Raw genomic sequence first — 13,129 nt, forward strand, 5'->3', positions numbered from 1 at the left:
CGCTCCAGGGCCACGACAACCCAGTCCCGGGCCCGAGCCCACCTGGGCGCCCGCGGCACCCGCCGTGGGCCCAGCGCCCCGGGGCGGCGCGGCGCGAGCAGCAGCGCCGCCTGCCGGGCAGGGCGGGGACGCTCCCTGCCCTCAGTCCCTCCCGGCCCGTCTGTGCCCGCTTCCCCCCGGTTCCCCCGCTCCGCCCCGCCCGGCTCCGTCTGTCTGCAGCGCGGCCGCAGCTGCCGGCACAGATACGGTGTCGGCGGGCCGGGAGAGCGCGGAAACACCTGTTTCCAACATGGGGAAGGTGGGGAGGGAGAACGAGCGGCGCTGCCCGGCTCCGCCGCGGGCTTCCCTCCCCTCACGGCGGCTGTAACCCGGCCGTACAACCCGCGGGATCGCCTTTCAGAAAGATCGCATTCCGTTTTCACACGTTCCGCTGAAAAACGCGTCTCGACCCCTCTCCTCACGTGCTGTTTTTTTTCCTCCGTGTCCGTTCCGGGGGGTGGTGGGTGGTGGGCACGCTCGGGGCTGAGGCGGTGGCGGCACCGACGGACCTGGGGCTTCCGACAGCCCCGGGGCCATCGACCCACCCGGGGGCTCCGACCCACCCGGCCCGTGCGGGGTCTGGGGTCGCGGCTGCGGGGCCGGGCACGGCCGGGAGCGGGGCCGGGGCTGCCGGCGGTGCGGGAGCGGGTGCGTGCGGGGGCTCCATGATTTCATCGTCGGCTGGCGGGGACCTGCCAAGAGCTGTTATGCCTCACTGCGATGTGTAGCTTTTTCCTGCCTTTTTTTTTTTTTTTTTTTTTTTCATAATAAAAGAGGGAGTGAAGCGGGACCTTTTTTTTTTTTTTTTTAAGGAAAAAAAAAAAAAAAGGCAAATGGATCAGAGGGGTGGGGGGGGGGGTGGGGAGGGAAGCAATAGCCAAAGGGGATGCCAGTGAGGTGTGGCTTGCATTTAAATATCCAATATGTCAATGTAAGGGGAGTGTGTACGTATATAAAGTGCAGTTCGCATCCGACGGCGGGACACTGGATCCAGCGATGGGAGGCGCGGGCGGCGCGGGGCCGGGCTGGGGCCGGCAGCGCGGGGCCGGGCGGCCGCAGCCCGCGCTCTGAGCCGCCGCTCTGCCCGCGCCCCCGGGGCCGCTCCGCTCCGCGCCCATGGCCGAGGTGGGCGGCTTCCTGGGCGCGCTGGACCCCGACCTGCACGCCTTCCCCCCCGCGCTGGGCGCCGGGCTGCCCCTCGCCGACTCCCCCGGCTTCCTCAACGAGCGCCTGGGGCAGATCGAGGGGCGGCTGCAGCGGGGCTCCCCTACCGACTTCGCTCACCTCAAGGGCATCCTGCGGCGGCGGCAGCTCTACTGTCGCACCGGCTTCCACCTGGAGATCTTCCCCAACGGCACGGTGCAGGGCACCCGGCAGGACCACAGCCGCTTCGGTAAGGGGCCGGGGGGGGTGCCCGGCCGGGCCGGGAGCAGGTGCCCCGCGCGCACAACTAATTATCCCGCTAATATAAATCATCCCGGGATGGATATAATTGGTCTCCTAAACAAATGCGCTCACTCCCCAGCAATGCGGGAGTTTTTATTTCCAATTTCCTACTCTCCCGGCGCTCAGCCTTTCTGCAGGTGCACTAAAACGTGCCTTTGCAAGGGGGGGGAAAAAGAAAAACTAAGAAAAGAAAAATTAAATAAAGAAAAAAAAGAGGATGGCGACCGGCTTTAGCTGTGCCTCTGAAGTTAGTGGTGGGGGAGGCAAAACAGAGACGTTCCTCGTTGGGATTTCTTGGAAATTCCTAGGTTGGAAAAAGAAATTCCTCATTTTTTTAGTAGTTTCTTTTCTTTCTTTTTTTCTTTTTTTTTTTTTTTTTAACTCCTTCTTCTTTCTGGCATCTGCAGATATTTTTGAGCTGCTTCCTTTTACATGCATGACTTTGATTAAAAGAGCGTCTCCCCAAAGCGGGCAGGGATCTGTTGGCTGGAGGGGTGTCAGGAGCTGGCTTTGGGAAGGTTTGTTGGGAAGGAAAGGGGGAAGCTGGAGAGGGAAAAACACGTAGAGGACTTCGGAAAAAAAGAAGATGGAACAATAGGCAGAGCACCGTGGATTTACCTTCCTGCCCAGGATACAGCTGGAAGACTGCAGTGCCTGTATCAGTGGCATACAAGAGCAGTGACCTCTAATGAGACTATATGTAATCTTCAAAAAATGCATCCCAAGCCACAGGCGAAAGAGTACAGTCAGTTTGAGCACAGTAAGAGAAATTGCTGCTACTCCAGCATCTAGTGCAGGTGTCTGTATAAGCTATCAACAAGTCCCGTGCCAGTGATCTCAGCTATGTTGTCAACAGGTTGCAAGATGTGCTCGCAAGACTTTTTATAGTTTTCAAGTGATTTAACTCCTCGGTGAAAGGAATTCTCTTTTTGCCTTTACTTGTTCGCAGCCAGTCAGTTCTGATACTCTGGGAAGTGCTGCCGCTGCTATTGTTGGAGGTGTAAGGCAGGTTTTTGGAACAATTGGGGAAGCTTATCTTTCCATAAACACCAGGTGTGTGCATGGCATGTCCCTGCCTAAATCAACAAGAAAGTCATAACCCGCGGGTCAGAGTCAGGTACTAATATGCTCATGGGGCAAGCGTTCTTTAATTACCTCCTGAAAACACCCATCTTTTAACCTTTCATGCTGCAATACGCAATGGGTTTCCACGTTCAAAGAGTTGAAAGCAAACCCATTGCATCTGGTTGGTTTTAGTTCAAGCTGCCACGTAGTGTTTCCAGTCTATCACTTCTTTTTCCTTACCTTTGTAGAACTAAACAGCCAGTTTCAAATGGCAGCATTTGTCTCGGGTCCATTTTTCATAAAGATTGAGTAAAACAAGTATATTTTCAAACTTGGAAAGAACATGTTGGGCATGCTAAAACTTTTCATGGATTTTGCACACTGAAGCTTAAGTCACACAGTGCTTTCAATAAATCGAAGCATTGGCATTCCCTAAGTGCTTTAGCAGTCCGCATCCAGCTCCGTAAACTAGACCAGACTTCAGATATTATAGTTTTCAGCTTCAGGGTTTTCCCAGAGGCAGTGTAAAATAAATAGTTATTTGTTGTAATTGCAAGACAAACCCCCAAAGGATTAGGCTGGAATCCTTGCATTCAGATCAAGCTGGACTAAGCCTCGCTTCAGCAGAGACTCAAAGCAATAACGTATTGGCACACAGTATTCACCATCTGTGTTCAGTAGCCATGAATATTTAAATTCCAGTGTTACTGGTATGGTTCGTATTAGGATGTCATGTATCAATGCATTCCTAAATTTTGCATGCAACAGACAGAAAGAAGTAACATATAACAGGAATAGGCAGCCTGAGCGATTCTGGGGACTCCAAAGCTGTGGTGAGGGATGCAGAGGTAGATGAAGGGTTCAGGGAAGCACTTTAAAGCTGCCTTAAATCTTGAGACATCTGGAGAAATACTTAGAAGTCCAGGATCAAGTCCATGTGGCTGGAAGGTGCTCGCTGGTACCATGAGCAGATAATTAAGGTGCTCCATGGACGGCTGCAGTGCCACAGCCCTGGCACGTGTCCAGCTGCAGGTGGGATGTAGGGTAGAACCAGATTTGGCATCCCCGTCTCTTAATTTGGAAGGGATTCAGGAATAGACAAGCAGTGTCTGCACCCTCCCATGCACAGCCATCCCAAAAGCTACCAGATGTGCAAGACATCCACATCTTCCAGAGAGGAAAATAGTCAAAGCCCTGCTGCTGCAGAACAGAGTCCCAAGGTCCCAACAGTGAGGGTTAAAAGAAGAGATTCTTTTGTACCACAGCATTTGGGGGTGTGACTGTAGGACACAGGGGAGGTACTGGCATCATCCACCCACACTGCCTGAGCAATCACAGGAACTACTGCCGCTCATCTGTCAAGGACTGGAGCCTTCCTAAATCACACCTGTCTTCTGGAATGTGATATTTTATACTTGTAAAAACAGATTCTTGCAAGAACAATAGAGCACAGCTTATTTTTCCTACAGGAGCTTTAATGCAAAATGTGGAAAAGCCCTCTAAGTTTGCTGGAAGAAATCTCATTCTCATACTACAGAAGTGCCCAAATTCACTCTCTGAACTGGCAGCTCTGGAAAGGTCACCCCCAAAAGAATAAAGTGTTTTCCAAAATGTATCTCTCTCTCTGCATCTGCTCAAAACCTTCCTCTACAAAGAAATTAAGGATGATCAAAATCTGGAGGGGATCTGGACTGACATTAGCACCCCTAAGACAATCCTTCTCAGACTGAAACTGAGAGAGACTTGCCAGGAAAATTCCTTCCAGGAGGAACTGCTCCTTTTCTGCCTCACCTCTCTTTTACAGGAGCATTAAACAAGTGAACCCAATGGTACTACTCACTGCAGTGGAGGAGAGAAAGAGGCATTGAGGTTGCACTACAGATGAATAAAGGCAGAAAACGAAGCTCTTCTGGGGTAGAAACCTGCTCATGGATCTGTTACACAGACTCCTAGAGAAGCTGCTGAGACCTCCAGAGAAAGTTTGGCTGTAATTTTGACATTCAGACCATAGTGCACCTGTTGCTGAACAGTTGTCGAGGTTTTTAGCTGAAGCTTTAGGTTTGTAGCCATTAATACAACATCTGATGTTTCTGTACCTCGGTTCCTGAATACAGTCATGTAAGAAGAGACAGGTGCAGGGGGCTGAATTGTTCTTTGAGGGATGGTTTAGAGTAAGGCGAGAGTGTGTGGGTCCACGGCAAAGCTCAGGAGATTATCCAGTGCTTTGGTGGTAAATGAATCCAGTCAGAGTCTTAATCAAATCTCTCCAAGTCTTATCTGGAAAGACTCAAGGAACAAAGAGAAGGAGTAATCAAAGGGAGGAAGAAAAAGAGGCAAGTCCTGGGAGAAAGAAAAAAAGAAAGCAAAAGAAAAAACAAAAGCATGTTCTACCACAAAAACACACCGCTACAATTGGAAAGAGAATTCTTGAGCTGGCCCCAGTGGCCACTCCCTGTGCTGCTGGAGATCAGATGTACGAAGCTGCAATTTTGTCTAGAATTGGAGTGAGTTAAGGACAGGATGGATATCCGCCCACATATTTTCAGCCTTCACTCTGTCTCCTGACTTTTGTGAGCTCAAGTTAGGTTCTTAATGCTCTGTCAACATAGTCATCCTCCATACATGTCTCCAGCTGCCACTCAGAGATCAGAAAAGGGGAATACTGCAGGGGATGTTGTCAGAAGAGATTGTCATGGGCACACCTTGGAAGAAATTTCATTTGCAAAACCTGTATCTACCCAACCTGCACCAGCTGAGGGATATCTCATCAGAGAGGGAAGACGCTGATGCTGCTCCCAGCTTGGTCCTTCCCAGGTCTTTGAAAACCTGCATTCATGTGCCTCATACAGAGCATGCATGTGGGGATATTCAAGAAAAGATCTGGTTTCCCCTGCCTTAGACATCCCTCGGTTTCTCAATGGAACCAGCAATATTTTCCTGCTTCCCAGAAGTGACAGGAGGCAAAAATAGTGCTGATACTGAGGACTGTGTCTATACCTACATGAAGGTCTATCTACCATTCTCCAGTTACCTGATATGTTTCACTTGAATATTCTCTTGTCTCCAGGCTGGGAAAGACTCCCCCATTCCTGGGTGTATCTCTGTGCTCCTGCTTTAGTTCTTACGCTCCCTGTAGTTGTCCATCTTCCCTCACTCCCTCGTTTTCAAAGAGTGGCTGTGGTCATTTCTGGCCTGCGGATGGGAAAAAGCACTCAGCAGTTCAGTAACTCCCTCGTGTCAGAACTGGTGGGGAGTGAAGGGAGGAAACCACCCCTCATCCTGCACCTCTCTCCTCCCTGTTTGGGATTCTTTTCAGCTGAGAAACCACAACAATTACCAAGAAGAGCAGAGCCAGGGTCTGTGCCTGTCTGGCTTGAAAAGGCTGCCTTCCCTGCCTGGGCTGCCTGTTCATGATGTTTCTGCAGGCAGATGTGTCCCTGAGCCAGGATGTGAAGCTGGGCATATTTCAGCCTGTAAAATGGTCCATAAAGTGTGTTTTGTGGTGTTTGCTTCCCTCTTTGTCTCCAGGCCTTGCCGCCCCCAAGTCCATTATTTCATGTCCCGTAGCACCCGCTGGTTTCAGGGAGGGCTGGATTAGATACACAAGCCCCAGAGTAGGCAGGGGGAAAGGAGGACAGAAGGTCTGATGGCAGGTAGGAATTCCTGCAGCCAGCTTAGCTGCCAGCACCTGATGTTCTGCGCTGCACAAAGTGGGTCAGGGGTGCCCATCGCTGTCTGGCCTGTCCTATATTTAGGCAGTGCTGCGGTGTCATCTGAGAGTTGTCACATCCATGCCTCGGGCTGTGGGGTGACCCAGAGCTGTGGCTGCCACTGAAGTCAGCTGGCTCAGGTGGCAGCTTGTCACGCGGTGGCTTTAAACCAAGGCAACATTCTGGGAGGGGCTCCGGGAGGTAACCTGATCAGAGCATCAATTGCCCAGGGCTGGAGCAACATTAGGGAGCTATATCAGGAGAGCTGGAGCCATGCTAAAGGTTAGAGAAACTTTCCCCTCCAGTCAATGGAGGCATGCAGTCATCAGATGAGATGAGGAAAACCCTCTTCCTTCTGCCTCCCAGCTAATTAATCCTGCACTGGACGCTGGCAAAACTGCCTGTGACCTCTACATAGGTAGTGTGTGAAATCCATAATAACACAGTCCCACTGCTGCCTTCAGGAAGTCTTCCTGGGAAGTTTGAATGTCCTCACCGCCTGTGGTGTTGGGTAGGGGCTGTTTGTTTTAAGTTCTTCACCGAAGTTAATCCTGTTACAAGTCTTTCCCCCACTGAAACAGCTGTGGAGGCGCAGCAGCCAGACCCTGCTACTTCTTTCCAGAGGAAATGAGGCTGCCCCTCATTTTTAAAGTATCTGACACCATCGTAGCAGGCTGCAGCCCATGGCTAAAACAGTTGTTCTTGCAGGGCTGGGGATGGCTGGGACAGATGCTGCTGGACTGGGAAGAGGCTGGCAGGAGGCAGCAGGACAGGGGCAGGAGGGGGTTCTGGCACTAACAGTGGCAGGGGGTGTTGGAGAAAGGACCGGCAGTGCCATGGCTCTGAAGGCTGCAGAGGAAGATGCATTTTTACCTGTGTGCTTTGAGGCTGGATTTTATCTCTATGGCTTGTATATACTTTTCAGGTTGGCAAGTCTCCCACTGGAGTGCCAGGATGAAGATTGTCCTCACAGACATCTCTTCTTGTGCTTTTCACTTCCTTTTACTGAACCCATGACTTAAAAACCTGTGGGACAGCCATCTTACTCCAGAAGACAAAATCACACTCCTTTTGGTGAAGAATAAAACCTAGCATAGTAACAGCCTTCTGACATTGCTAGTGGCCAGGCACAAGTTTCTACATCTGTCTTCTTGGTGATAATTACGAAAAAAATCCAAACTCAAACCAACAAAACTTTGCAAAGCTTTTCTCATTAGCAAAGATAATCCCTCTTGGGCAACTCAAATTCACAATGCTGGGGAGAAGCCCAGACTGGAAATTAGAAGATTGCACGCAGATGGGACTATAGAGTTAAAAAACTGTATTGTTACTGGGAATGGCTGGTTTGTTTTCGTTGCTGGAGCCTGGTGTTGTTTTTTTTCCTCTGTCTGATTTGCTGTTCTTTTCTTTTTTAGGGATTTTGGAGTTTATTAGCCTGGCAGTGGGGCTGGTGAGCATCCGTGGGGTGGATTCCGGACTCTACCTCGGCATGAATGAGAGAGGCGAGCTCTATGGGTCGGTAAGTTCAGGCTGGGCTGATCCCACCCTGTCCCACAGCCAGCGCTGCAGCCTGTGGCCTCAGCCGTGTCACAAGCTGCTCTGTCACAGGCCCCCCACGTCCTTGGGGTGCCACTGATCTCCATCCTACCCTTGAGGCCTCTGCTATTTTAACATGACTGACACACAGGAAATTGGGTTTGAGGGAGGATTCACTCCTACTCTGAGAGCCTGCAGTGGTGCTCAGCCCCCAGACATCACACTGAGGTTTTGCCTTTCAGAAATGGTCTGGCAGTGGCCAGTAAAGGCAGCGACATTTAGCATAAAGCCAGGAACTGTTTATGTTTTCACAGCCTAACATATCTGTTGTATTCTCCTCGTGGTCAGGTCTGCACCTATCTGTAGGTCCTATCTTTGTATTATGGCTCTTTAACCAACAGAAGCTGAAATTGTGGCCTGAGCGTTATTGTAAAAATCCCTGTTACTCCTTTTAGGAATTTAGGGCTGCTGCTTGTGATTTCCTCGAAGTGCCCTTTTCAGGCTAAAATTCTGTTTTGACTAAAAACTCCAAGTGTAAACTTGTTAAGTGTTATGACTTACAGTCAAAATGCCAGGTCTTGACAGCTGGGCAGAGGTGCTTCCTACAGGTTAATTTAACTCAATTCCGAATTATTTAGCTCAATTAAGGGTGGATCACAGTAAAAATAAAATGAAATAATCCAGTTTTAAGCCAAAGCAGAAGGCAGCACTTCCTCTCACCATCAGATAAGCCTCAGTGTACAAGTTAAAACTCATGTACTCTACATACACAGAAGCTGTTAGAAAACCTTTGACTGGCAAACAGTTTAGCTCATTTATCCTTGTCCCATTTCAACCTGAGACTGCCACAGACCCTTGCACCATTTAAGACACAGCTGCTGATGTTTATGTGAGGTAGTTGCCCAGAGAAGCTCTGGTTGCCCCATCCCTGTCCAAGGCCAGGTTGGATGGGGCTTGGACTAATGTGGGATAGGAGGAGGTTTCTCTGCCCAGGGCAGAGATGAGCTCTAAGGTCCCTTCCAACCCAAGCCACTCTGTGATTCTCTGATCATCAAATACTGCATTGCACCAATAACTGTTCTTTTCCCACCTCATTTCTGTAACAGCTTCTACCCTGCACAGCAGTTAAATGCACAGACAATGGTTAAATTAAAAATGGGAAAAACAGAAAAAGGAAAAATCAACAGGATTCCATAAAACACAAAATCTCCTGAAGCACGCTTCAGAAAGCAGGGCTGCTGCAGCACCTCTCCTATCAAACTGTAAGGCTGTTCAGCAGCTCCTGGAGTTGCAGGTTTCACTTGTGCCTGCTGGGGAACATGAGCTCTCTTTGCCCCCCTGTTTGCCTTCAAACGCTGCAGCTCTGATTGTTGGTCGAGTTTCGTGATGAGTTAATTAAGTGCTAGAGCCCGTGTTCACGTTACAACACAGAAACAAAAATAGGGTAACATTTTACACTACTGAATCTGGAAACAGAATTGACCTGAAGACCGTTGTGGGAGCTGTCCCTGCCCATGGCAGGGCGTTGCAGTGAGGTGATCTTTAAGGTTGTTTCCAACCCAAACCATTCTAGGATCTTGTGCACCAGGCAGGACGCTGCAGGGACACACTCGAAAGACTGCTCCAAACTGTGCCGGCGTCACGAGCCAGGTCCCCAAATAACCCTGGAGTTTTAAAATCTAGGACACGTGGGTTGTACAATGATGGCTTTTGGAACTCGAAAGCCACTACAGTATTCTTAATTAAAGGTCCATAAAACAGCGCCCGACAACAGCATTAGCATTACAATGGTATTTTGGGAGATCACAGCGCAGCGGTATTTTTAAATTTTCAGCAAGTTTATTATTTCCCTCTGTGCCAATTTTGCCTGATGCCTGTGTTGATTCAGCCAGAGCCAGCCATCCCCACAGCGACACGTGGAGTCCCCTCGGGACACAGAGCTTTTCCTCCTGTCCCTGTTGACCTCGTGCCAACATTTCTGTAAAGCTTCCCAAGGATTTCAGAAATGCCGCTAATACTTAGGGCAGCAAAAGTCATGGGCAGCACCTTGCCTGCTGCCTGTGTGGTGTCAGGTTCAGTGGGGACATCCCGGGGCTCGGAAAGGAATAGGTCACACCCTGCAGAGTCACCCCAGACTCGCCAAACATTTTCCACAAACACTGTACTGCAAACTGCCCAGCGCAGCACGGGGGAATGGGAGCAAAGCAACAGCCAGGGTTCAGCCAGTCATCAGGTTCCAACATATTCCAAGTAGATGGCATCCGAGAGGAGGGAAAAAACCCAGCCTGTATTTATTGACAGATCTGGGAAGAGGAGCCCGCGGTTCCTTGGGTCTCAGATGGCCGAGGCTGTGGCCTAGGACTTTTGGAGGGCTCACAACTCACCTCAGGCTTTATTTAATGAGCAGCAAAACATTGAAAACAGGTTCTGAGCACAGGTGAGCTCCTGGATTGTGTTACAAAACACATCTACTGCAGGCAGTAACATTTACTGAGCACTCCGTGTGCCGCAGAGGGGACACATTCCCTGCCCGGATAGTTTACAGTGGAGGGACAGTGGCTGTAATATTAGAGCACTCTACATTTGCAGACTGCCCTTCAGCTGAAAGGGCCCCAGTCCCCCTGGCAGTAGCTTTGTGGGATGGCATGGGATGGCTGGAGCCTCTGTGCCAGCACAGCAGGGCTGGCAAAGCCACCTGTGTCCTGGTGGGGCAGAGGGACAGCCTTGCTCCCCACTGCAGCCGGGCACAGCCCCGTAGCTGGCACGTGGAGATGGGAGGGAGAGCGAAGGAGCGCTGGACATGAACAAAAAGCCCATCATCAAACAGCCACTGCCAAGAGCCCCCAGCTGTAAGGGCTGGATGGGAAGGCTGCCTGTGGCTGTGGTGGCACCAGTGCTGTCTGTCCCCCCAAACCAGCTTGGGATGCACCAGCTGCACACCCTCATCACATCACCTATCACCACCCTAAATCTTCCCTGGGGTCTGACATCCCACGTCCCTCTGGGTCTTCTTACAGCCTCCCATCACAGCTCACTGGCACTGCAGGAGGTGAAACCCTGAGCAATGCTTTCATTCCCATCTCAGTGCATCCAACTGCGTGCCCTGAACTTCCAAAGCAGTGCTTGCTCCTGTTCTCCTGTTTAGACCCCTCAGATGTGCTGCCTGCTGCTGCTCTCACCCAAAAGAGGGGATTTGGGGTGTGTGGTACCTTGGAGGGGGCTGCTACAGGGGGACATGTCCCTGCCTGGTGGCACAGCCACCCCAGCAAACTCAAACTCACACCTGGACAGGTTTGGAGATTTGCTGTGTGCCTGTCTAATTTATTCATGGAGCACCTTTGCAAAATACACACCCACCTTCTCCTGCTTTTGTCTCCTTCCTCCTCTAACTCCAGAGATCCTTGGGTCTTGACTTGTGCCCTTGTCCGGCTCTCATCCAGGGGAAGCATCCCCAACAATCCTCATCCTCAGGGGAGCCAGGAGAAGGCGGCTGGGAAAATGCTAGAAAAACAAAGTGAGGGAAGGGTGACAATGTTTTCTCTTCTAACTGTTTGACACGAGTGTCTCTTTGTTCCCCTGCTGCGCTGCCCACGGCAGAAGAAGCTCACCCGGGAGTGCGTTTTCCGCGAGCAGTTTGAGGAGAACTGGTACAACACGTACGCCTCGACCCTGTACAAGCACCCCGACTCGGAGCGCCAGTACTACGTGGCCCTCAACAAGGACGGCTCCCCCCGCGAGGGGTACAGGACTAAGAGACACCAGAAATTCACCCACTTCTTACCCCGGCCTGTGGACCCTGCCAAAATCCCTGCCATGTACAGAGACCTCTTCCACTACAGGTGATGGTTCCTGCAGTGTCGGTGTACATACTTGGGCTCCCAAGCTTTTTCCCAGAGCACTCTATTAATAGTCATTCCATCATTCCTGTAAGAGTAGATGACCTAGGGAAGCACTTACATTGAATTCAGACACTGCTGTTCCTCCTTGTTTCCAGTGTATATCAAACCTGGGTTATTTATGGGGCGGGGGTAGGGGAAGGGAGGGAACCCTACATTTAATCTTCCATTTTCCTTCACTTTCGTTGCCCGGTTGCTACAAGAGAGGCTGAATATTCAATGTTATGGTTGCTTAAAGGAGCGAGCAGGTGAGCAAACCTGATGACTGGGGAAAAGAAAGCCCCAAAACAAAAAATGAAGAGAAGAAAAGACAACAAAGAGCACAGAACTGCTGCAGATGCTGCTGCTGAGCTGGGATAGCTCCCTGCTAAAGAAAAGCCTTTGAGTGGTGCCCTGCTTAAGCAGCCTGGGAGTTTGCTACGTGGATGATGCTCCATGGACTGGTCCTGATTTGTGGGGTTCTTCCTGCTGTTGGGGTGGGGATGGGGTGAGGAACATTATTCAGATGTAAGCATGGATACTGTGCATAAGGACAAAACTATTTATAAAATGTATATGATATTTATTTTATATATTTATTTATTTCAAAATAATTTTATTTTTAATGAGAGATGCTATGACCGGATTTTCATCAGGAAGAATAAGGTCCTACTGAAACAGGAAAAAAAAAATGAGTTTTAAGAGCTTATCGGCAATAAAATTGTCTTTATATTGTAGATTTCTTTCTAGCCCCTTTTTTTTTTTTTTTTTTTGACACTCTTCAACAACTAACCCAGTATTTCCCCAGCAATATGAACAATAAATCCACCTCTAAAAGGGCTTTGTGCAGTAAAGATCAATTACCTAAGCCCCAAACTCCTGCAGGAAGATGACATCGAATCACAGGTCTGGGAGGCACCAGCTCGTGGGGCGTGAGGCATCCCCGCGGATTTACCGTCCTGCTCAAAACCACGAGGACAAACACTTGGAGCATCTGCTGTGTTTTGGATGGACCCATCAATCCTGCAATAAAACCAGCACATCTTGCATGAGATTTACCTGCAGCACCGTGAAAAATCTGTGGAGAAACAGAAAGCAACAACAACAATTCTAAGCCCCCTCGCTTCTAGGCAATTACCGTTGATGAGGATCATCCCTGCAGGCTTGCATCTCCACGGCTGGGTGGCATTTTCCTCTGCAGAAGCGACCTGGTCCCAAAGTCCTGTCACCTCTCGTCTGCCTCCAGCTGGGCTCAGCAAACTTGATGACATTTGGCAGCCCTGGCCCAGCCCCATATTCCCAGTTGGTGCCCAGCAGTGCCAGGGAGCCGCAGCACTCCTCCAGTCAGGCCAGGGACACTCATGGGGAAGGCTTGGCTGTGCCAGCACAGGCCCTTAAGTGACACTTGTGCCGCATATCTGCCCTTGCTGCCCGCTTGGGATGTCGCAGACCTGCAGG

The 13,129-nt window shown here is 50.3% G+C and overlaps 2 protein-coding genes across 3 annotated transcripts in view; one reads left to right on the plus strand and one right to left on the minus strand.

Moving 5' to 3' along the window:
* ZDHHC15 (zinc finger DHHC-type palmitoyltransferase 15) overlaps positions 1-1,455 on the minus strand; it is a 187,035-nt gene extending 185,580 nt beyond the window's left edge. For both annotated transcript variants that reach the window (XM_058423259.1, XM_058423257.1), the window contains exon 1: positions 1,324-1,455. The gene's annotated coding sequence lies outside the window, so the exon portion shown is untranslated. The remainder of the gene's footprint in view (positions 1-1,323) is intronic.
* FGF16 (fibroblast growth factor 16) lies at positions 1,021-12,470 on the plus strand. The gene is made up of 3 exons (XM_040084194.2): positions 1,021-1,432; positions 7,676-7,779; positions 11,394-12,470. Exons 1-3 carry the CDS (start codon positions 1,156-1,158, stop codon positions 11,637-11,639), a joined length of 627 nt encoding a protein of 208 aa, XP_039940128.1. The 5' UTR covers positions 1,021-1,155; the 3' UTR covers positions 11,640-12,470.
* Positions 12,471-13,129: the final 659 nt, after the last annotated feature.

This window comes from Hirundo rustica, chromosome 21 (genome assembly GCF_015227805.2).
Source record: "Hirundo rustica isolate bHirRus1 chromosome 21, bHirRus1.pri.v3, whole genome shotgun sequence".
Taxonomy (NCBI): Eukaryota; Metazoa; Chordata; class Aves; order Passeriformes; family Hirundinidae; genus Hirundo; species Hirundo rustica.